Consider the following 24,994-nt stretch of genomic DNA (forward strand, 5'->3'; position numbering starts at 1 on the left):
ACGTGGGTTTGCTATCTCTAACAGGACTTTGGTCTCCGATCTCTCTGCTTACTCACAGCAGTGAGCACTGCCTAACCACAGAACAGATGGGTGTGCCGATATCATCTCAGTTACCATAGTATGGGCTTCGGGGTGGGGACCACTCCAGCAGAAGCAATGAGCTTGCTCTTTTCTGCAGCTCCTTTCATGTAGATTTGAAAAGCATCCTACTCAGTAATGTTTTGTACCAGAGATGTAAACAGCATTGCCCAGTTCGAACCGATGTGCCCTTGTGTTTCATGCAGCAGGTACAGTAGCAAAGTCATGCCAGGTACACGTAGAAACTGCAGTACATGGATCTGCCCCTGCCCCCCGGTCCGTGCAGTCTGACCACCAAGCCTTCCAGCCTTATTACATATAATACATCAGTCAAAAACAAATGTACATAAATAATTTACAATATGAATATGGGATAACAATATGCTGGGGAGTTGTAACTAATTATATGAACCGTTCATGCAAAAGAATAGTCCAACAGATCCTAATTAACAGAAGTGTGCTTCTTCCACAGATAATTAGTGCTCTGGTCTAATAACATCACGAGGAACTGGTTACCATGGAGACAAGTAAGCAGAATCGTTTATGTACTCCAGCCTCCAGCGAGCCTTCTGTGCAGGATTGCCTGTCTCAGCCTGGCAGCAGCTCATCGACCGCTCTGGCTGAAGACGGAATGCAGAGTAAACAGAAGCCCCTGGAAACAGTCTACCTGAACACCATCAGCCTGCCCTTGTACCAGCAGTTTCAGCCTGCATGCAGCCAGGAGACCCTATCCATCCACCTCTCAGTCCCCCAGCTGCCTGAAAGGATGGGTCAAGCAGAGCACAAACAGCTACTGCCGACCCTGACCCTGAGGCTAGTCAATGGGCTTCCGGTTGTGCATAGTCAAGGGTTGTTAAGCATAACTTCGGGGAAGCCCAAGTCGACAGGGAAGCACGTCTGCAAACACTGTGGCCGGGACTGCCTGAAGCCCAGTGTTTTGGAGAAGCATCTCCGATGCCACACAGGTGAACGGCCCTATCCCTGTGCCACCTGCGGTATTGCCTTCAAGACCCAGAGCAACCTGTACAAGCACAAGCGCACTCAAGCGCACGCCCGTCTCTGCTCCGAACCACAAGGCGGCAGCAGAGACAGCGCTCAGAGCTCAAAGGAGACAAGTTTAGAAAGTCCTTTTGCTGGAAGTTACGATGGAGGGAATAGCAAAGGCTCTGGGAGCCTTAAGAAAGAAACTACTATTTGTGATGTGGCGCCCATCTCCACAACTTCAACCCAACTTGAGTTGTCTGAACAGAGTGCCCTGGTTGGAGTCATACTCGCTCCTGTTAACAGAAACCAGGAGAACACAGATCAGGCGTGTGGACAACTGCCCGGAAAACAGAGTATGCTAGGCACCACAATCGACTCCAGGGCAGAGAGAGAAGGACAGTCTACCCAAATGCCAAACCGCCACATTCCGCTCCAGAGGCAGGAAGCCACGTTTTTTTCAAAACAGTGGGACCCAAGAGCCTGTAGTGGGAAATCGCAAAGCCACGACAGTACAGACTCCGGGTACCTGTCCCATTCAGAAAGCACTGAGCAGCAATCCTGGGGCTCCTGCTCTAACAGCTGCGTGCGTGAACACAGCATGGAGTCCCTGCCAGAGACCGCCATGGAGTCCCAGGCAGAAATAGCGCCCTCTGCTGCTATGAACTGCAGTGCCGAGGCTGCACCCTACACTTCCAGTAACAAACCATCGGCGCTGGAGAAGAAGCAAATAGAAGAGCGCATCTCGAAGCTCATCTCTGACAATGACGCGGTTGTGGACGACAAACGTCTGGCGAACGTGCGGCCCAGAAAGACGGTGCTCTCCAAGCAAGGCAGCATCGACCTCCCCATGCCTTATACCTACAAGGACTCCTTTCACTTTGACATGAAAGCCAGCAAGGTGACCAACACTTGCGGAAGCTGGAACAGGCCCACGAGCAGACCCAAGCCGGGGCTCTTCAGCTCTGTGCCCACACAATGCTCCACCAGCCTGGACCGTCTGCCCATTACGAGGAGCAGCTCCCTGCCCTTCAGTGGGAGCTGCTTGGGTTTGGAAGGAGCCACCGTGCAAAGCTTGTATCACCAGGAGGGTTGTTCAGGAGGAAAGGGCAACTCTGGTCATTTACATGCCGGAGACTTTGCTGCAAGGTCTGTTGATTTGCAAGCCTCGCACCCAAGGTCACTAGTGAGGCAGGTGGCTGTGGACTGCGTACCAGCGGCCGAGGTTACCTGTCCTCCCGCCCCCCTAGAAGAAGCCAGTCAGAGCAGCCTTGGATCTGAAGGGGAGCCTGCAGGCTTAACCAACGAGTCAAGTGGGGGCAAGGGTCGCCGCAAGAAAACCCCAAAGTTCTCCTACAGCAAGTGGTATATGTATGGAGACGGGACTTTCAGGAAACTATACCAGATGGAGAAGGGGAGGAATGCTGAGCTCTCTGGTGGTGGCTGCAGGGTGAGAAAAAGCTCAGGTAGAGCAGAAGCCAGTAACAGTTTAGAAGAAAATAAGAGCATGGAGACCCACGCAGGTCAAGGACCGGCTATTTCAGGGGGAGTCAACAGAGCATCAACACATCAAGAAAACCTTTTATACCAGCCACCTAGCCTACCAGCTAAAATGTCTGGCTTTGAAACTAAACAAGGATTGCCTACCCTGCACGGAACAGATTCTGAAGTGCCTTTGTGTCGCTATAAAACATCAGCAGCACCATGCAATCAAAGTGAAAGAGAAAAATCTGCTCTCCCAAGCAATGAAGTGTTTTCTGTTCGAGACACAGGAAGTGGCAAGTCCATTGTATGTTTCCAGAAACCACAGCAGAAGTGGGTTGCAAACTCACAGCACCAACGTCTAGTCAGGCAATGCAGCCTTCTGCTCCCAGAGCTCAGTAATATCAAGGGCTCATGGGCACCTAAAGACATTTGCACCGTTAAAGAGGTGGACCAAAGCAGGAAGAATACGTTTTGTCAGTCTTTGAGTCACCTTCCATCAGACAGAAAGAAGAAGAAGACAGATGGGATAATTACCACTGGAGGTCTTCCGGCAGAAGTGAGTGGCAGTAGGGATGAGACACAGAGCTGCTCTAGTCTGAAGTGGCTGAACAGCAAGACAGAAAGTAGACAAAATAAAATACTGCACTCCTTAGGAACACCATGTGATACAAAGAATGAGGGAGTGTCCATGGAGGGGGTAGAAAATGAACCAACACACTATCAGGACCTCATTGGCCATCATTTTCACCCAGGTTCAGCTCAACACAAGGAGACCAGTCCTGCACAAGACACTGTGATGAAGATAGAAGCATCTGTACCTTTCCAAACTAAGAAGCCTAGCTTTCTCCCAATGTATCAACTCAAACTGCCTCAAGAGGGCAGTCAAAGAACACATTCAAATGCTTTCCCTAGATCCACAGAAGACACGTTACAGTGCCTTGCCCTCACAGCCACTACAGCCTGTTTGAATCTTCCCGGAACATCTTTCAGCAACTTGGTTCCTAACAAAAGTAGATGGGATAACCACACAAAACAAGAAAAAGAAGACTCTTTATTGTGTGGTACGCTTCCCAGTGTTTGTGTGAAAGGGCTAAGCATGCCTGCCCATGTTGCTGAGGCAGAGCAGGGGGCAAAACTGCCAGACAGCACTCAGTCAGGAGAAGCAGGATCTGTGTCACAGGACAGTCCTGGTAAGTCCGTAAAAGGTTTCCATCAGGCAGCTTTATCAGACAAACCCCAATGGGCCAGTAGAATCCATGAAGACAGCCATACAGGGTATGGTTTACAGAAATGTTTTTATCAGAAGGAGGCGACTCCCTTTATCTGCAATGCTCCACTAACTCTTGCTCATTCACTGGAATCCTGTGCAGGGTCTTCATTGCAGGATGCTCTGGAACAGCAGCAGCCTGCAGAGATACTCGGTCAAACTCCCTCCCACTCGACAGCCCACGCAGAAACCGCATTACAGCAATCAGCAAGTCAACTCCAACCTTCACAATTTCAGGTGCTCTCTCCACCCAGAAACCAACACGAGGGCAAGGGAGAATGCTTTACACAAAAGGATTCCACACATCACAAACACACAGAGTGGCTGAGTAAGACTCTTCTGTCCTGCACAGCACAAAGGGATTGCAATACAGATAGCCGGAGCACTCTATTCCAAGGGCAGAATGAAATGTTACATGCAGTCCAACAGGATGAGCACACTGAGAAAGTGTCAATCTCTACAATGCAAAAGGTCAGCCACACTGAAGAAATGCAGTTACTGGAAGCTCCTGGGCAATGTGAACCATTTCAGGGTCTGAGTCAACCAGGAAGTGAATCAAAAACTGCTTGCCTAGAAACTTCCATTCAAAACCTTCTCATTCAGTCTTCAAATCAAACTTTTGCCTGTTTTGAATACCAACTAGCAGAACATTTTACACAAGAAAGTTGTACCCAAACCCAACTTACAGAGCAATCGATTGGTAAACCAAATGAGCCACTCCAAATACAAACCCAGGAATCCTTTCTCTATAATATTCATGTAAACAAGGACCATTCTCAACAACTCCTGGGACAAACTTCTAATCACAAAGAAATATTAAAATGCCTGAAACAAGACAGCTTTAAGCAAGCTGAAGCGGGGGACTGTTGTAAAAAGCTAATTTGTGAGGCTCAGCCAGACCCTCATAAAAACATTGTTTCACGTGAGGATTTTACTGAACAGAAAAATGACCATGGTGCACCTAACACAGACCAACTCTATGCCAGTGATACACCTGTCTCACCAGACTCCACCAGCAGCAACAAATCTTTCAAGGAACTGAAACAGACTTCTTCATCTGATACAAACCCACAGCACAGACATACGGAAGATGTTTCACGTCAATATTTAGGTAACAACAACCATGCTGATGATGCTATTTCAGAAGATACTTCTTCCCAACACACGCCATTTGAGGAATCAAGTTCAGAAGCTACAGCTCGAACAAATTGCCCAGAATACGATGCCGAGCCTGTTTCCTGTCAAGTGTTCAGCTTCCTAACGCTCACAAACAGTCAAACTCTCTCATCCTGTAAATCCCCACAGTATTCCCATGCTGACATTGTTCCACAGAAAGCCTCAATCATGACTAATCCTCTCCTTATAAGCACAGGAGAACAGGACAGTAATACAGACTCTGTTTTACTGGAGGCTTCAACTGGAAGACACAAATCTTGTCAGGAGCTCAGTGAGACATCTCCCTCTGTAGCTAATGCAGACAGCCACACTGATAATGTTTTGCAGGAGCCTTCGGCCCAACACAAACTCATCCAGGCAGTCAGCCGTGCGCATTTGTCTGATACAGAACCAAGAGCAAGCAATCCAGGATGTATTGTACAAGATGCTCTTAGCCAATACAAAGTCGTAAATAACAGGCTGTCAACCAGCACCACAGAACTGGAAAACAACCCCGGAAATGAGTTGAACCCCAAAGATTTTTGCCAAAATAAACTTTTCGAGGGATTCAATCAAACTCTGCACCTGCCCCTTTCTACACCACGGACCATGCCAGGATTCAAACAGGTGGCCCCACCTTGCGTCTCCCAGAAGGGCAATGCTGCTGAATGCACGTTACAGGAACACTTGCCTCACACTGAATATCACAGTCCCCAATCCCCTGTGCCACAGCTGGAAAACACAGCAAGGGCTGTATTGCTGGAAGCTTCCACCTCATCTGAACCCTTCCAAAGAATCAGTCAGTGGGGCTCCCATGCCAATACTGATCTTCAAGAAGGGGTGGGTGGACCCCAACTGGACCGGAGTTTGACTCAGGGCCCGTTGCTCTCCCTAGCACAGGGTAAGGATGACTCGGGCTTGCTTTCATGTGCAATGAAGTGGGGTCCGCAGGCAAAACTGGCTTTGCAGGAAACAATTTTGCAAAAATCCCCTCTTTGGGAAGCTCTGCAATCCCCCCTGTGTCGCAGTACCCAGATAGCAGATGAAAAGGAACCAACCAGAAAACATGAACCGGTCAGGGCACTTCTCCAAACACTAACCTCGGGTAAGTTACTGTTCAAGAGGAGAAGGTAATGTTCTCATTAAAGCACTGTTATTATTTCTATGCAGGGGATTTGTAGACTAATATCACAGTAAGTCATAGAGGAAACACATGTATTTGATGCACTATATATACCCACAAGGGGGAGGAATATGACCATATTACACCTGCCAACATAACTTATAACTTAAATGACTTATGATTATATGGATGAATGAAGGTGGTAGATACCTATGTTTCCCTTTGTCATTAAGTTAAGGCTGGCATTTTATTATGGCGTTGGGGTTAAGTGTCTCCCATTGAATGTGGAAGCAGGTTAACAGGCAGTTCTTATCTGAAAGGTATTTGGTTAGTTTTTCACAAAGAACACAGTGGCTGGTGAACCAAACAGAGCCGTGCTTTTGTTACAGTCTCATGCCAGGGTAGACAAGCTTCAGAGTTATCTGGGTTATTTTCCCTCTTTTCCAGCAGTGTTAAAGGTTATTGCTAAGAATACAGCGCCAGGAATTGGAGGAAAAGACAGAGATCTTAACCTCTCAACGCCAGGGTCAATTCACTTTAATAAGGTAGAGGAGGATTATGTGTTGCGGTTTCAGTGAAATGATGGTGATTAAGTAGACTCAAGAAAATGCACAGAGTCCTTCCTTCTTCAATCAGTTGCCAGGTTTATTGAAATATGCAGGGAGTCTGGTCCCAGGTACAGGACAAACAGAATACTCATCATTACAATGTTTGCATGACATTAAATACCCTTCTGTATAGATGGTCCACCTCCTCTTTCTCTGACACTTAACCAATTGCAAAGGTCATTTAATTTATTGTGTTTATTGAAATATGCAGGGAGTCTGGTCCCAGGTACAGGACAAATAGAATATTCATCATTACAATGTTTGCATGACATTGAATACCCTTCTGTATAGATGGTCCACATCCCCTTTCTCTTACATTACCAATTGTCAAGTACAACACATTATTCTGTTAAGTTAGTGTGTGTGTGTGTCTGTGTGTGTAGTCTAGTGCGCCAGCCTCTGAACTCAGTGCATTCTTCACACTCCTGGAGACAAAAGGTCCATAAATCTGCCTTTTGTTATCTTGTTAGCTTGCAGTCAGTGTTGGGCAAGAAGCTTGTAGACTCAACGTCTCTATCAATTGTTAGCAGTACATGCAATTTGAACCAAACAGTCTGCTATCTGCAATATTAGTCTCTTTTCAGAAAAAAACACCAGTATAGCTCTGCCAGTCCACATGCGTAGCAAACTGCTAATCAATTCTCAATCCATTTTTTCTACCATACCCTACTTTTAGAATATAAGATGGAGGGGGGTGACCTGCTACAACCAAGTTGCTCACGTGATCCCGAGCCCTCAGATGTCCTCTTCGCTGGTTCTGAGTAGTCACATCAAGTAATGTGTTTGTATAATATATTATAGTTAATCATGTTCCTCTCATTCTAAGTCTCTCCATTATGTGTAGGTATCTACCTTGTTTTCGCTGTTTCTATAGGTAAGTTTGCTATAAGCAAAAACAAAACAAAGATACGTACAAATAATACAAAAAAATGAAAAATAAACATAGAAAAATACAGTAAATACAGTTAATATCACTGTACACAGGTGTTATTTCTTATTCATGGTGGCTCCCAGTAAGTTTACAGTTTCCCATCTGTCAATGGTCCTTTGTAACTGTCGCTGTTGTTTTTTCCACCAGAAACACTGAATGCTATTCCACAGGATCAATACTATTACTAATAACAGTATTGTTAAAACAATATAATCCCAAAAAGTGTTCCCTAAGGCCTGCCATACCCATCCATATTGTTTCAATACAGTGGCTTTTGATTGTGCCAAATCAACTTTGACCTTAGCTTTGAGCAGCTTCTCTTCCGCTCTTTGTTGGGCTATTTTAACCAATTTGTGCATTTGAGAAAAAATGACCGAATATGAATCTAGAAACGTGTCATCCCACCAAGCTGTAATTTGGAACTCGTCTGCTTCAGTTTCAGGTATATATAGATCTCCAATCTGAACTGCATGTGTTGGAGTAAAACAAAATCCTGGAGAAGCCTGACAAATTAAATCTCCATACTTAAAATTGGTATGGTTACTCAACACACACCATTGATATTTCCCAACCTGCACTGCTTTTTTCCACCCCTCTAGTGGATGTACCTCTAATTCAGTGCTTATATTTCTGTTGATTCCGGTGATTGCAGGACACCGGCAAACTACTTGACTGTTTGTTTCATAACAGCATGCTTTACGCACCACACCACTCCAGTTCCCTCGTTGAACTTTGTTATTAGGATCCATGTATGGTATTGAGAGATAGAACCCTATATGACCAGGTGGTTCCTTGCCGTTCTCCTTTGGCCACACTAAACTAGCTCCCAGGAGGTCAGTCTGATCAGGATGGAACATTGCCAACCTCAACCTGAGTTCCTCCTGTGCATGTCTAGGTACCACTCCTAGCCTAATGTCCATTATTTCTTCCTTCATTGTTTTTAAAAGGTCACCCGCAAATATTCTACAATCTATCGCTTTGGTCAAATTGCGCAAGGCTCCCTCTGTTTCATCTATTAGCTCATATATAGCTGTACCCTGGAGTGTAATCCCTTGATTTACATACATTTGTCCATTCCCCAATCTTTCCATTCCTTCTCCAACAGTACTTGCTATCCAAGTTTGCCCTCTTGACATTTGATAAATATCCCAGCTATTTGCAACCGAATTTCCTGCACCAAACCAGCCTGCTATTTCATCAAAAAGCCCCCTCTTCCTACGTTTCTCATTACCTTCATACATTTGTTCGGCTATTCGCTGTTTGTGATCTTTTATTGTACTACCTATTTCCCTTTGAAGCCAATTCTGGATATTGGTATGTTGCTCTGACCTTACAAATTTAGGTGAATCATTGTTATTTTTAACTTGCATATGTCAAATTCCATCATTCTATAATCCAATATTCTAGCTCGACCATCTCAATCTTAAAATGCACGTAAGATTGATTACAAACTAAAACTATGACTTAAAAATGATCACTATACATTGAACAAGTACTAAAATAGCGTGTGAATGCTTAACTATCTATATGTAACTGTGGCAGTGCGATTGCCCTGCACAGTGGTAAACTAGTGTTTGTGTGGTTTATATGTGGGAGTGGGTTTATTTTGTGACGTTTTGGGACTTGCTTAGTTTGATTGTATTATTGTTTACAGACGGGCGCTCGATTGAGACTTGCTGCCTCCTATGCTTGGTTGAGGGGAAGGGCAGCAAGTGATTGGCTGTGCTGGTCCTCAATCAGCACGTGGGCGGGTCTCGACCGAGTGTCCGTCAGTTTAAAAACATCCGCGGGAGATTGCTCGGGGCTGCTGCAAGGCCTGCCGTTTTCACGGCACCTTTTTGAGTTATAGTTTGGGGTATTGTGTTTTATTTTGCACTTTTTGTACGGTTTACTGTATTTGTCCTCTGTGCGTTACCATCGCTGGTAACGTCACATGACCGCCTTTATTTTACTTTCGTTTTCTGTTTTTGTTAATAAATCCTGCGCGCCTGTGCCGGCGTTTCAACACCACCTCAGTCTCTCTGTATGCTTGAACAGCGGCTACCCACACGCGTGACTCGAGGAAGACCCTGTCACAGTAACACATTAGTATGTAAGTGTTTCTTATACAGTCATAAAAAACCTTAATTATATCTCGTGATATTCTCTATACAATACCCCCACAAATTTAATAATTTTGCACAGCACTTCTACTGCTAACCTATTACAAATAATGTTAACATGAATTTCCCTTCATTCATTTTAGACATATACAACACTGAATCATTCAAATGTCACGTTCTTTTGAAAATGAATGTCCAGTATAGCTGACAATATTCTTCAGTAGCACAGCAGTTTTCAATGGTCTCGTCCCATTCACAGCCCCTGCTGTACGATCAGTTGTTTCACCGTTGTCTCCACCTGTGTCCCAATGCTTGAATCTCCATCAGAATTATTTATTTTCCAAAGCTAGAAAAATCAAGTGCAATATTAATTCTTTTGATAACATCTGATTTCATTTAAACCTTCAATGGGGTTATTCTCTCCTTGAATTTTCTTTATTTCATCTGGGAATGTATAGGCTATTAAAGCAGTTTGTAACAGAGAAATATAATACTCGCTTCTTAAATCCAGTGATCTGTTTAAGCCTTTGTAAGCTTATTTATTTACAAGATCTCTACTGGTGTTTAAGTGCAAAGTCTTTTTATTTTTGTCTTATCACAAAACAGCTATTTCTGAGCGCATCACCCAGAATCGAAAAAAACTTCAAGTTAATATCTTTTATACAATCTTTATTGATTTGCACAAGTTTGTCCATAGTTTCATATGGAACTTTCCCAATTGGCACCCTAGCCATCCCCCATTTTTTTGTTTTTTTGTTTTTCATAACCAACATTTGTTCCCCAATTTGAAATTGTAACCCTTTAGGTAGGGGCTTAGTCCTATGCTAATTGTGCACTACTTCGATTTGTGCTTATAATTGACAAAGAAACCCCTGTAGGGTGATAGTATACTAACACAGACAGCCTAATGTCAACCAAAGATTTTACACTTAGTTGCTGGTCCATTTAGTATACATTATCCCTCAGTGATATCTTGTATATGTAATATTCCTTATTCAATTTTTGAAGTACTTAAAAAATAGATGGTGAGTAAGTAGATTCAAGAAAATGCACAGAGTCCGTTTCTTCAATCAGTTGCCAGGTTTATTGAAATATGCAGGGAGTCTGGTCCCAGGTACAGGACATACAGAACTCAAAATTACAATGCTTGCGTGACATTAAATACCCTTCTGTATAGATGGTCCACCTCCCCTTTCTCTGACATTAACCAATGGTCAAGGTAATTTAATTTATTGTGTGAGTGTTAATGTGTGTGTGTCTGTGTGTGTGGTCTAGTGTGACAACCTCTGAACTCAGTGCATTCTTCACACTCCTGGAGACAAAAGGTCCATACATCTGCCTTTTGTTATCTCCTTGCGACCCCCTTTGATGCCAGTGGGATTATCTCTTTTGATCTCTCTGAAGTCTAGAGCCTGTTCCCTTCTAGTCCACAGCATTATTATCTCGTTAGCTTGCAGTCATTGTTGGGCAGTTTGTAGACGCATCGTCTCTATCAGTGGTTAGCAGTACATGCAATTTGAACCAAACAGTCTGCTATCTGCAATATTAGTCTCTTTTCAGAAAAGAACACCAGTATAGCTCTGCTAGTCCACATGCGTAGCAAACCCCTAATCAATTCTCAATCCATGTTTTCCAACAATTTTCAATTCAATAACCCACCCTCTTGCAGCTGATAAAACAGTAGCCTATTAGGTAAGTTATTTAGTCTCTCTGTGTTAGTTTATGTGCCTGTAGCAAACAGATTGCTTTCTCTGTTTTTATTGTTTTTTAAATCAAGTTATAAAACCCTTTTCAAAAACGTGTCAGTTTGATTAATATCACGCCATGCATTTTCAAGAATTTACAAATAAATCTGTTAATTCTTGAAAAATAAGTTTCTAAACACTTTCCATAATCAGTACTGCTGATTATCCAGTACCACTATCCACCAAGCCTACAGTCCTATACTGCACTGTAAAATCCCTTGCGCCAACATTCCTATTTCATTCTCATGTGATCCGTGGTTTCAAATATGTATTCATAGGTGATTCATAAAATTCACAAACAAACAGACAAACACTTAACTTTGCTTCATGAAAATATTTGTAATAAAATATTTCAAGGTTGATTTACTTAATTAGTTTCAGATTTATTGATCTCCAGAAACATTTGTTTTCTTCCTAAGTGTTTTTTCAAGCAGTCAATGTAGCAGCAATCTCTACATTATCTCTCTCTCTCTCCCTCTCTGCACTTTCTTTTCTAGTTAACCCTTAGAAAAACAAAAAGCTCTGTGTATATCAATATAATCCAACACAAACTTTTACATTGTTCCTTTGTATATTTGTGTTACTGTTTCAGTCCAAAGGTTGGCCATTCTTTTGCAGTCAAACAATTCATCCATTAACCTGGGTCTCTTTCCCTTATCAAACCCTCTTATGATCGGGGCAAGACAATAAGTATTCGTGCTGGTTCTTAGTACGTAGTTTTACTAAGAAGTTACTTTATCTCCACGCTTGAGCAAAATCAGAATTGCTCAAACAATCATTAATAAACAACTTCTTAATTACATTTTAATGTGACCTTTTAATTTAATTTTTACAACATGCATTCCTCAAAGTTGATATAGAATCTTTAGCATTACAGTTTTGTTTTTTGTGGGCTACCAGTCTTGAATTGCCTTTGTCTTTTTCTTCTTACGAGACACACACTCCTGATCTGTTACATGAACATGTACATTACTGTTCTGTACATAGCTTCCCTGGCACGTCAAAGCACTACACGATTTACTCGATTGACTTTTTTTAGGATTCCAGAGGTCCTCTTTCATACATAAAGTCCTAATAGTCAATACACTTTTAGTTAAGCAGTCTTAACTAATTGTGTCCTCAATGTACATGAATTATCAAGTAGTCAAAAGTCCTCTTTCATACTTTACCCTTGATTCTCACTACATTCTAAAAACTGCATATAAAACAAAAAACCAGTAACTACTCACCAATGTACGTGGTTATATGTTCGATCTGAAGTCCTGATTCAAAGATTCTCCACACCGTCTGAGCTGAAAGTAGAAACAGTCTCCTTCTGCCTGCTTTGTCCTGGTCCTCTGCATGGCAAAAAGGTTTCTCCGTAGTCAAGTATCAACCCCCCGGTATTTGGAAAAAAAAAGTATCAGGAAACAGTCCACAGGTGGCTCGCCAATGAAGTAACTTAACAAAATAGATGATGGTGATTAAGTAGATTCAAGAAAATGCAGAGTCCTTCAATCAGTTGTTAGGTTTATTGAAATATGCAGGGAGCCTGGTCCCAGGTACAGGACAAACAGAATACTCTTCATTACAATGTTTGCATGACATTAAATACCCTTCTGTATAGACGGTCCACCTCCTCTTTCTCTGACTTTAACCAATTGCAAAGGTCATTTAATTTATTGTGTGTGTGTGTGTGTGTGTCTGTGTGTGTAGTCTAGTGTGACAACCTCTGAGCTCAGTGCATTCTTCACACTCCTGGAGACAAAAGGTCCATAAATCTGCCTGTTTAATAATATAACACCCAGATTTATTCATTCACTAACTGGAAAATGTTTAGTAAGGAAGCTGCTGCACAAACAGGATAAACAGAGATAGAGAAACCGCTCGACTCAAACTGGGAAAGGCTGCTTTGCCCGTAGCAGAAAATATTTAAATATTTCTACAAGGTGTTGGTGTCTGTATCTGCCAAGTTCTTATTGCCTGTACCATTCCATGCCTTAACTTGTACAAAAAAATCCCACAAGATAAACAGGTAACATGCTGAGAGCCGTGTTTTGCTCAATTTTCTTTCTTTACCTAACTCTTGTTGTATCACCTGCATCCCCTTTCCAGAGCAAAGGAATATTTCCAGAGCAAAGGAATATAACATCTGGCATGCTTCATCCCTTGAGGCTGCTATTGCAGAAATACTGGTATGCAAGTAGAACACATGAAAAACAACTCCTTAACCCTGCATTATAATACAGATCCAATAACACACAGCCGTATTGCACATGATAGTTACAACAGTGACAGGTCATTTATTGAAAGAAAAAGGCATCCTTCTTTACTTGTATCATGTTGTAACTATATGCCACTGCCCTAGGACCTGACAGAGCCTGAAACTTGGGTATCTTCATAGCGAGCTAAATCCTACCAGTAATGATTTGTTAACAGATACAGCATCTCGAATTTCACGGTCGGATGCAAATTGTCTTTTTTCGTACCCATTTAAAGAGATTCTCACATTGGAGCCACAGGGACGGCTTCCTGGAGGGGAACCAGAGTCAAAACAAGCCAGAGGTAATGACTGTTTATTCTCCCTGTAAACAAGGAGGCTCCAGAGTCCTCAACGGCAGGCTGTCAGACGGCAAGTCTAATCCAAGCTGAACATTAGCAAGGATCCATAGCAAGAGATTCCGTGACAGAATACGGGTCATCAGGGTTCCATAGCAAGAGATTCCGTGACAATACGGGTCATCAGGGTTCCATAGCAAGAGATTCCGTGACAGAATACGGGTCATCAGGGTTCCATAGCAAGAGATTCCGTGACAGAATACGGGTCATCAGGGTTCCATAGCAAGAGATTCCATGACAGAATACGGGTCATCAGGGTTCCATAGCAAGAGATTCTGTGACAGAATACGGGTCATCAGGGTTCCATAGCAAGAGATTCTGTGACAGAATACGGGTCATCAGGGTTCCATAGCAAGAGATTCTGTGACAGAATACGGGTCATCAGGGTTCCATAGCGAGAGATTCTGTGTCTTTTGTTTACCAGGCAGGGTGTTATTGAGACGACCTCTTTTCAGAAACAAAGTGATTGAACTCTAATTGGGTATTCGCTTTAGCTCTTTGGTGATAGCTTGCTCTTTCTTTCTCTTTTATTTTTTTAACATTGATCCATCATTTAGAGCCTTGGATTACAGTACAAGTGTCTGGTAGATGGGGCCAAACTTCACATTAACACAGAAATGCACATTTACATGAGGCACAAGCCTGACCGTTACTGTTGATCAAATGGAGCATTGCTGTAATACTACAGGTGCATGTATCAGATGTGAGGCACGGTCGCCTCTTCCATAGAGGGCTGATATGAAGCATGCCATTTTCAGCACTGGCCTGTTATCAATACAGCAGCTTACACAGTTTCATTCAAATATATTTAAACAACATTTCTTTAGAATGATGGCATATAATCAGAACCAACATGTACAGCAGTAGCGTGGCACAATACTGACTTTTACTCAGTTTATATACTCTAACCTGCTACCTCCCCACTAACGCTATGTCAATTCAGTTCAAACAGTATAAATACTGCCGAGTTTATTGAATTGCCCAATTTCCCCAAATCCTTTTTCCCAGCTTTATAAAGCTAATTGAATTAGACCTTAAGCCAGTTGTGTGTTTTGACACAGAGCAGGAGGCAGCAGTCAACGACAGTCTCTTGGGAGCAAGATTAACAGGGTAATAACACATGATTTTGGGGGGGCCGGGTTTCTTCCCTACAGGTAACAAAGAGAAGCAGCGGTCTCCTGATGGTACTTCCAGATTCCAGCCAGAGGGGGCAGCAGAGAGCACCTGCAGAAGGGGCCCGGGGAAGGCAGCAGAGAGGTGCTTGGACTCTGAACTGCAGACAGCAGCTGCTGTGCAGGCACTAGTAACCACAGAACCAGATGTGAGTGACTCTTCAGTCCAAAGAGGATTCAGAGCAATATCACAGGGCAATCACTGATGCTAAACAGGGGGTAGCAGATTCAACATCCTAACTCAGCTTTATATCCATGCACAAACCTTGAGGCATGTATGCCACTCAGTGGTAATGCTTGGTGTGTTTAAAATAACATTGATTGGTGTGAAATACACCCATTCATGAATTTACTATGCTTTCAGTGTTAAGGGGGGGGGGGGGGCAATATCGGTATACCACCATTAAATGAATGGTACTCTAAACTCTTGTGACATTCAGATTGGATCGTATTGATCTCGCTTTCTGCTTACAGTGTAATTAGCGTATGGTGGAAAGCAGTGCCCTTCACATGTGCCAGCCATTTCTTCTGATAGATCCTCAAAATTCCTTGGCATTTCTATACCTCCCCAACCTTTCATGAATTCTGATTTGAAGAAAAATTCTAATCTGTCCACACTGGGCTGCCATCATTCTTGTTTTACAGTGCCTGTTTCAATCCATGTACTTCACTAAACCCTTTATTCAGATGCCAGGGGGATACATTCTTGACTGAGGGGATGCCAAGAGCACTTCTTTGCTGTGAAGCGCGTTACAATGTCTGTTCATAGTCTGGCAGCAGGGAGTGGAGCCTTTCAGCACGTTTCTGAGCAGATATCAAAAAACATGCAGCCAGCTCATATTTTAAAACCATCGTGCAAATGAACTTAAGATGGGTATCATAATAAATGATAACAATCATCTCTGTCTACCAGCTACCCATCTGCAGAGGCTTGGAGAGGACTTGTGACCATCCACACCGCAAGCAAGCAAGCATCCCAACTACGCAATAACGGTTATATAGCTTTTAACCGCATCTCACTGGCATGCAAACATAGACCATCCAATTATTTTATACAGTCTGAATTCCCCTAGAGGAAGAATAAGTACCAAGTAAAGACTGGGGACTGTGAGGCTTACTATAGTCTACTATTTTGTTTCCTCACAGGAGCTGGACGCATCCCAGAAACCAAATGCGAGCGAGGAGAGTCCTCACCCTCCACCTCTTCATCTCTCCCAGCTGCCAGCTCATACCAGCTCCTTGCCCAGTACCCTCTCCCACATGGGGGGCCACAGGGCTTTGAGTCTGGCCTCTGGTTTCTCCCATCGTGCAGGGCAGAGGGAGGGATCTTGTCTTGCTCCCTCTATAGTCAGATTCCCTGCTGTGCCACACAAAGCCCACCCACTCCCCAGGGGTACCCTCTCATTGGACAGCGAGTGTGTTGCTAGGGGTCAGGAGGAGGCTGAACTACAGAGCAACTCCGGGTCTTTGGAAACAACACAAGGCCTCTCGCTGCAGGAGGAACGACCCACCAGGAATGTAGGGTACAGAGAGGGTCCATCACAAAACATAAATAACAAGGAAAAGGGTGACTCTCTCCCGCCTGTCCAAGTCTTTGGAGTGGAGGATAAAAACATTACACAGTGGTCTTCAAAAGGAGATCTGGACCCAGCCGGTTTCAGTTTGAGTGGGAATCTGTTGTTTGGAGATTCCAGTGTGAATGCAGATGGAGAGGAATGTTTGAATTGGATTCCTGCAGATTCCTGCTTGAACAAGGAGGAGGTGAGCAGCGCCGAATCAGGTCTTCCAAAGACCTTGCAGGCTCTTCACAGAGCTGCCCAGGCTAACCTGGAGGAGGCGGACACAAGCAGCAGTGACGACGAAGGAAAGCTTGTCATTGAACTCTGAAGTGGGCATATCTTTAACAAGACTTTTATAAAGACTTGTGAGAGAGTTAGTGTTAGATATGTGTGGCTCTCTCTAGACTGATGTCTCTTTGGAAACAAGGTCCACAGTGGACTGAGATGAGGCATGAGCTAATGGTTCGAGAGGAGGAATGTGATACATGTACACTTATGCTCATCTCCCTGGCCTAGTTTCTGTATTTTTGTATGTGTAGAACTGACAACAGACAGTGTTACTTCAGATTATATTTGTAATGTCAGATTTTATTTCTGTTGCTGCAGATGTTGGTAAGAAGCTCTTAATCAGGATGGATTAGTGACCATTGTATTTGCCATTTTTCGTCAGCTATTTAATAAATGATATTTAATAAAGTATATTATGATATTCTGTTTTTTTTTTTCTGTTGTCATTAATATCATGGCCCATTGCATCTTTCTCTCTTGTTGGTTCTTCCCTGTGATACAGTGATAAATAAACAGGTTCTATTTATATTACAAAAAATAGGGATTGACCTTATAGGACCCCATGGGTGCCAGGACCTTGTTTGAGTGGAATTAGATGCGTCTTCAGTAGGAAAGTTTTTTGGACCACTGTAGCATGTCTGTTGCTTGCCACTGACTCTTGGTCATGGTCTTCTGAAGACATTGCCATACCAACAAATACCCGAGAGCCAATCGTCTCGGTGGACACATTGTCCAATGCAGACACTGCCTTGGTGGACGAGACGGTTTCTCCTGCTACCATGCACACTGTGCAGTTACTGAGATCTTTCTGCTTTGCCATGACTGTTGCTGAGTAGTTGCACACACACCCCTTATAAAGCTGATGGTGGCGCATCAAATGACCACACGAATGTGCATACAGCTGATTTTTTTTGCTCTTTTTCTGCTTTCGAAAATTCAACACAGAAACGAAATCTAGCAGTTGGTGACAGACTTCCCCTTATAAAAGCTGACCGCAGTATTTTTGCAGTTCTGTCATGTTTCTCCCATGCTTATACTCTGTATAGTACAGTTTAACCTGGTTTGTCATGTTTGTTAATATGCTTTACCATACCTCGCAATTCTTTAAAACGCATATCCTTGCTTTACTGTGCATTCACTGTTTTTTATTACACTCTGCTGTGCTTTTACTGTGGCAAACATTTATAAGGGTCAAAATACTTTACCTCTGAAATGTCTTTTTAAATCATTAAAACAGGTCCCTACCTGTTTAGTTTTTCTTTTACATATTATTATAAGAGAGAAATACTCGTAAGACTTCACTGTTATAGATGCGGGTTTCCCTAACCTTGGCTCTGCAGCAATGATACACATTTAGATCAATTGCTGTCCACTCCAGGGAACACATTGAAACTGGATCAAGGTTTGATTTTGCCGATCAGATGGAAAGAAGCATATATTAAATGCAGTGTCGAAGGCTGAAGCATGTGCACATGCATGCCAGCACTAGCATGCGTGACCTGACCTGGAAAGCCTCCTTCTTTTGGTAGGAGACACCCTTCTTTTTGCTTTAAATATTACTATATAATATTACTCATAACTCTTCAACAGCAGTCTTACCCTGGAGATTCTTTTTTTAAAGCCTCTCTCTTTGTGGCATTCTAACCTCTGTATCTGTATTGCATTAAGGAATGAAGTCTCAGATTTAGTATTTTCCTGTGCTGTTATTTTTCTGTCTGCTCCCATCATTTGTCAGTGTCTTCAAAGATGGCCAAAAAAAACACTTACTTCACACCTGCCCAAACATCTCCACCCTCCCCTATCTCCCTTATCTCTTCCTTGAGGACACTATGTGGCAGTCAGCCATCTCCTCAGCAGCACTATGAAATAGCAATAAAGAGAGTGGCAATGTAATCTAATAAATCATATAATTCACTTTGGTATATCTTGCCTCAAGGCGTGTGTCACAACAGTGTGAGTGAATAAGACAACTCTATATGTTTATATTAAAAAAGCACGCTTGGAATATCTTTGGCATGAGAATAGTAGATGGAGAATGAGTGAAGTCCCCTCCATTTCCTTTAACACTGTAGACTAGAGGCTTATAGAATCAAGGAAAAATAACATGTTGTTTGTTAAGAACCTTTGCTGAACTGATATGCTTTGTGCTGTGTTGCTGTATTTCTAACACAATCAAAATGTATGCTTTCTGTCGAAAGCCAAGAAAAATATTTAGTTCAGGCCTGCTACGTTTGCAAGCAAAGCAAAAAGTGAAAAGACAAATTGAAAGCACATCGGCCTCTTCAGAAGTTGCAGCTCAAAAAATGTGCAAAGAAGGTCTGTATGGTGCTTGGGTTTGTTACTGTTATCTTGCTCACTACCAGCAGCTACTGAGTGATTTAAAAGAGGTTTCGATGCTGTGAATCTAAATCACACAGAAAGCGCTTTACGTTACCAAACCAGAAATAAGCAGGATTCTTATTTAGTTTCCTACTCATTGCGAATTGTTATTGCAGTTTTTACACCACACTGTGACTTTTAAATGGAGGCAGTGATTTCTGTTGATGTAACAGGGCAGAGGCTGAGCGTGAACTGATGACCCCGCGCACTGCAATCAAGGGTCTTAGCCACAGTGCTAAGAGCCGGGCTCGACTGCATCCATGGTTCTAGAGCGTTTCACCTCCTCTCATCTCACTGCCTGGACAGGACACAATCCCTAACTGCAGCGTGGCACACATCACTGCCCGTTATACTGACTTCCATTATTCCAGTGCGTCCATATTTAATGCTTCAAACTTGGGCATCTTTATGTTTTTATTTTAAATTTTAAAACGGTTTAAGTGAACTCTGTGAAGATCGAGAAGTTGCCCTGCCAAATTTGAAAAAATAACATATTTGCATTATAAAATAGATACATATGGTGTACATTATTAATTATTTGTATAATCTCATTCGAGGTTTTTGCTGCATGCCAAGTATCCAGATCTAAACAGATCTAAAATCTGTTCTCATCATTCCAACGGATTTGATTACACATCTCTTTGATTGGTTTGTATCTGTGGTTAATGTATCCAGCCTCAACCTTGCTCTCTCAGGTTCCTCTCCATCCTGCACCCTTCGTCTTGGAGACAAATAACCAGCAGGCCTGTCAAATACACCTATATTGTTTTAATTTGTCCAATGACAATATAAATCCTCATGTCTAGCTCCTGTTATTAGCATTAAATGAACAGAGTGCCACTCATTTTGTAACATTAACTGCTTAATTTAAACTTGTCTGCCCTTGTCAACACTGTCTCTTAAGTATCTCAGTTAATGATGTGTTCCCTAAACCCACAAGGATGGGCCCAGGGTAACACACCACCTTAACTTCAAAGAAAAGTGGCAAGTTCTGTGGAATAAAATATCAATATTTGTTAGTGGTTCAGTTGATATAAGCTCTGTTTCAAAAGTAAAATAAACCAAGTTCTTTTTGCAGTCTGCGTGCCAATATCTTTATCTGCTTTTCATGCCCTCTCTCTCTTCACCATTAACAACATTATTAAAACCCAGATTTAAAGCTAGCATCCTGCTATAACAAGGTTTGTTTTACATTTTGCATTTGCTGTGACTGTATTTTTTTTTTTTTTTGTAGATCTGTGTTGCAATTAAACCATTCAAGTGTGTTTTGTTTAGAAATTGACTTGAATAAAAAGAACAATTTCTGCTACAGGCTAGAAAAGTCTTGTGAATTTGATAAAAAGATAACAAAGTTCAAATTATTATTATTTGCATTTCCAACCCACATATCTTTAATATTCCCACAGTTTAAAAAGGTCTACAGTATTTCACATTTTTAGCATATATATATATATATATATATATATATATATATATATATATATATATATATATATATATATATATATATATATATATATATATATATATATAATCATACTTGCCAACATTTGGAAACTGTTCAGCGGGACTTGATCATACATATTATCATATAATAGATGTATCCCCCAGCTCAACACCACATGACCATCATGACAGTAAAAATAGACATAATGAAGTGTTCTTCCCTTTGTATAAGTTAGTGATCAGCTGATGTGTCAGCTGCATGAAATAAAGTGGTCGGCTGATGGCACACGCTTCGGAGGACAGCGTCTGTTCATCTTCACCACTCCCGAGTTAGTGCAGGGGTGATAGCGCTGGGGCTGAAACAACATTGTTTAATTCTGCAGCTCACTCACAGTCATGAAGGCATCGCTGTGTGACATGTGGGGTGAGTCAGGCAATCAGGAGCTTACTGATTCAAATCCTGGTTGCGCTAAACTCTCACCTATCCGTGATTATCCTGAGGTTACCCATAAAAATAAGAGGTTGATGTAACCAAGATGGTTTCCCTGGTAATGCCCTAAAACCAAATCCCACTGAGCCTTTTCCCAGCAGGATGTGGGTTGATGAAGTCAATCCCTTGGCCTGTCTCAGTGTTGTGTATGATTGTACAGCTAAAGCCATCAGTACGGATGTATGCTTGAGATGTAAATAAATCATATACAACATTCTGGCTGCTGCTAAAAATTCTCATGGTATTTGTTTATGTGGGTTGCAATTTTCACCACCACAAATATTTTAAACCCCCTAGATGTCGCTATTAATTATTCTTTATAAGCCTCTTCAAAACCTAAACCACAATCTGATTTCTGCCTTGGGAGGTTGACAAGTTCACATGTCTCTACCAAGACGCTCCAGAGTTTATTCTCTGAAATACGTAAAGTGCACAGTCGAAGCTGCCAAGCCTGCATACCTCTGGATGTTTGTCCATTTCACAACCTGGCCTATACCAGCCATTTACTCAAGGATCACTTACTGTCTTTGATTGCCAAATCCACAGGAGGCCCTTCAGATCACTTAAGCACTCAAGACATTGACTATACAGAGCCAACCCTGCCTGCCACTTCTCATTAACCAACTCTCTGTCTTCACAACTGCGCTTAAACTTTAGTGAAGGTGTTTCACATTGGAACTCACAGCTACTGTGCCACTTTCTCACTACACAGAACTGCAGGAGACTGATTTCACCAGGCGAGCATGGTGGCTGCTCTTATTAGTAAAACGGCATTTTTTTATTTTTAAACCAGGACCGCAGAACAATTACGAGCACATGTTGTTTACTGCAGCTTAAAAAAAAAAAAAAAAACCTTAAACATAAATCTGAAAAGCTTTGATTAACACAAATAAGAAATGTATGCTTTTCTTTAATCGTTTACTATTCGGTGTTCACGTGCTTTCAACTTCAACTAGTACAAGCACAGAAGCTTACCCCCTCCTCAGCCCTTTCTGGCCTCTCTCCTGTAAAAAGAGGCAGCTCCTTGGACCCTTTCTGACCCACGAGGAGTGAGGAGTACAAACCATTGACTTCTCACTGTGTGAAGTTGTTGCAGATACTCTGCATTACAAGCGCCTCAACTCCTACTGGGTTAGTATCATACCACACACAATGTGCTAACCAGAAGCTCATAGACAAGCATAAACTGTTAGACAACAGTTGCAACCTCTTAATACATACAGCAACAGCTCCTACAAAAAAACATGAGCAAATCGGTAAAGAAAACCACATGGCAGTTGAGCCAGCATTCCACATATATAAAGGAGTGCATTGCATTTTTTTGCACAATATAACCCTAACCCTAACTCTAAACCCAACCCTTTTTTGATACAATTGTGTACTTACATATAGCACGCAAAAAGATTTACATGTTAAGTACATTCTAACTATGTATAATGGCATTTTACTATGTAAGTACACATTATTACTGACACTTAATGTAAAGTGTTAGCGAGAATGCCCTAGCTACTAACAGGAGACACTGTAGAGGTGGGTATTTCACTGGGGTATTGTTCCACATGAGCTGAGAGACTTGCCATTCACTCCCCCTCGCTAACCCACAGGCTGCAGCAGTGTGAGAACCCCTGAGCTCTACTCAGCCTGCCCTTGGACCAGCCCTGGAGCAGCTGTATGCTTGACATTCATGGTGCCTGACTACTCAGGTAGGTTTGTATTTGAAATTCAGCAGATTGCAATGTATTTGGTATTCATTCTTCATTTGTTATATACAGTACTGCTGTATATAGCCTTCAGCCAGCTGTTTGTGGAGACAGTATAGCATGCCATTGTGTGGAATTTCTTTAAATGGTTATTTGAAGACACATCCATTGCTGTATCATTTTTACATGTCATGTGCAGAGAATAAATTGTTACTGTTTATCTAATAAGGACCGCCAGTCACAGCTTGTGCTCTACTGCATGACAACGGAGCTGGCTGTGAGGATGGGCCCCCTCTTAAATATTAACAGGCTAAATCGTTGTGAATAAGGGCACAACTAATCAACACCTAGCAACGACCACAACATTCCTGAAACTTAAAGCTTCTGAAGTAATAATAACAATAACAATAAATACATGAAATAATAATAATAAAGAAATATTTCATACTCTGTGTGAACGCGGTGCCCAAGCCATCTATCACTGAAGAGAGAGCGAGGGGTTGAAAGATCACAGACTGAGTCAATAACCAATGAAATTTCACTCCATTGTCCGAGACAGAATAGGGTTAGAGAAATAGGAGGTGTAAATTAAAAAGAGCTCCAATATCTGTATTTCTGACTTCTCATTAACCTTTTACAGGAAATATCTGCAGAGAGAGAGAGAGAGAGAGAGAGAGAGAGAGAGAGAGAGAGAGAGAGAGAGAGAGAGAGAGAGAGAGAGAGAGAGAGAGGTGTCTTTATTGATCTTATCTGCTTCATCTGTGGTTATTTCCTGCCCCAGGCTTGTCTCAATTCGATGATAGGCTTTTTTTATTTTATTTTTTTATTTTTCTCTTACTTTTCCCAGCCAATCGCTTGTTTTTCCATTCCTGTTTTCCCATCCAGCTACTGTTACATCATGTTGTTTTTTAAATGATCTCCTTAACATTAAAAAAAATAAATAAATCTGTAGAATATATTTCTGTTTGTTTGGATTTAAACCAGATGGGTTTTGCATGAGATTGATCAAATCAGGATGGATACTATACACAAGCCGAAGGGACATGTGAAAATGTGAAGCATCCCTTGAAATGAAAGCAGGGTGGTAACCCAAGCCAAGCACTATCCATCATACCAAAATAGCAGCCGCTACGGTCTACTGGAACAGGTATTGGTTGATATGACCTACGACCCTCTACAAGGAAACACATGGAAGGCCAGTGACTGGATAGGTTTAAACAGCTATGCAAAGATGGGGGAGAAATGGGCATACAATGAGGTGAAAGCAGGATTCCTTCTGTATTTTAGAATCTGTGTTTGCTGCCAAGATCTGCAAGTGCAGTCCATGCTGGAACAGTGAAAGGCAGGGATGCAGGGGCATTCCCAAACACATAGCATCTTGACTTAGTTCAAAGTATAGCCTTGCAAAGAGACGAGCCCTGGAGAGAGAGAGCCTTGTTATTACAAGTGTTCCCATGTACCTTGCAAAGCAGCCTCCTCATCAGCACAGACCTGTGGGAGTGACGGTCTGACATCCGTTGAGTGGGCTTCACGAGATCCCTAACCCCCTCTTTCACTGGTCTCTGCTGACAGGTTGGAGTGCTTACCAGACCCAGTAGCTATTTCAATTTTTTACAAGGTTACAGCTTTGATTTTGCAGCAGGGCTTGTCAAGAGACGTAATTAAAGTCTATTATTAGAACTGCAAGGGTCAGTGAGGTGGTAGATAGAGGCTGCTGCTCGGAATGCAAAGAGCTTCTATCTTCGGGGAAGTAACCAGTTGCACTGCAGTTTGAGCAATTCCTTGTGCCTTCCAAAATAAATGCTTGAAGTGACTAACTGCTGTCAGGTGTGTCTGGTTAACACTGCAGACCAGTGACCAGGCCCAGGAAAGAGAACTCCTTTCAAA

General features: G+C 42.3%; 2 protein-coding genes across 2 annotated transcripts; both read left to right on the forward strand.

Moving 5' to 3' along the window:
* The first annotated feature begins 566 nt into the window (after positions 1-566).
* znf831 (zinc finger protein 831) lies at positions 567-15,202 on the forward strand. The gene is made up of 2 exons (XM_041224094.1): positions 567-6,071; positions 13,954-15,202. The coding sequence occupies exons 1-2, from the start codon at positions 596-598 to the stop codon at positions 14,043-14,045; spliced, it is 5,568 nt and encodes a 1,855-aa protein (XP_041080028.1). The 5' UTR covers positions 567-595; the 3' UTR covers positions 14,046-15,202.
* Positions 15,194-17,466, forward strand: LOC121297936. Its single transcript, XM_041224572.1, has 2 exons — positions 15,194-15,394; positions 16,392-17,466. The coding sequence occupies exons 1-2, from the start codon at positions 15,194-15,196 to the stop codon at positions 17,130-17,132; spliced, it is 942 nt and encodes a 313-aa protein (XP_041080506.1). The 3' UTR covers positions 17,133-17,466.
* The last annotated feature ends 7,528 nt before the right edge of the window (positions 17,467-24,994 follow it).

The sequence above is a fragment of the Polyodon spathula genome, chromosome 23 (genome assembly GCF_017654505.1).
Source record: "Polyodon spathula isolate WHYD16114869_AA chromosome 23, ASM1765450v1, whole genome shotgun sequence".
Lineage (NCBI taxonomy): Eukaryota > Metazoa > Chordata > Actinopteri > Acipenseriformes > Polyodontidae > Polyodon > Polyodon spathula.

What these genes read in the sequence shown, in the direction of transcription:
- znf831 (XM_041224094.1), top strand. Translation starts at nt 596, where the DNA reads ATGGAGACAAGTAAGCAGAATCGTTTATGTACTCCAGCCTCCAGCGAG. An exon ending in TCTCCAAACACTAACCTCGG is followed by an intron (nt 6,072 to 13,953) that starts GTAAGTTACTGT and finishes ACCCATTTAAAG; the next exon opens with AGATTCTCACATTGGAGCCA.
- LOC121297936 (XM_041224572.1), top strand. Translation starts at nt 15,194, where the DNA reads ATGATTTTGGGGGGGCCGGGTTTCTTCCCTACAGGTAACAAAGAGAAG. An exon ending in TAGTAACCACAGAACCAGAT is followed by an intron (nt 15,395 to 16,391) that starts GTGAGTGACTCT and finishes GTTTCCTCACAG; the next exon opens with GAGCTGGACGCATCCCAGAA.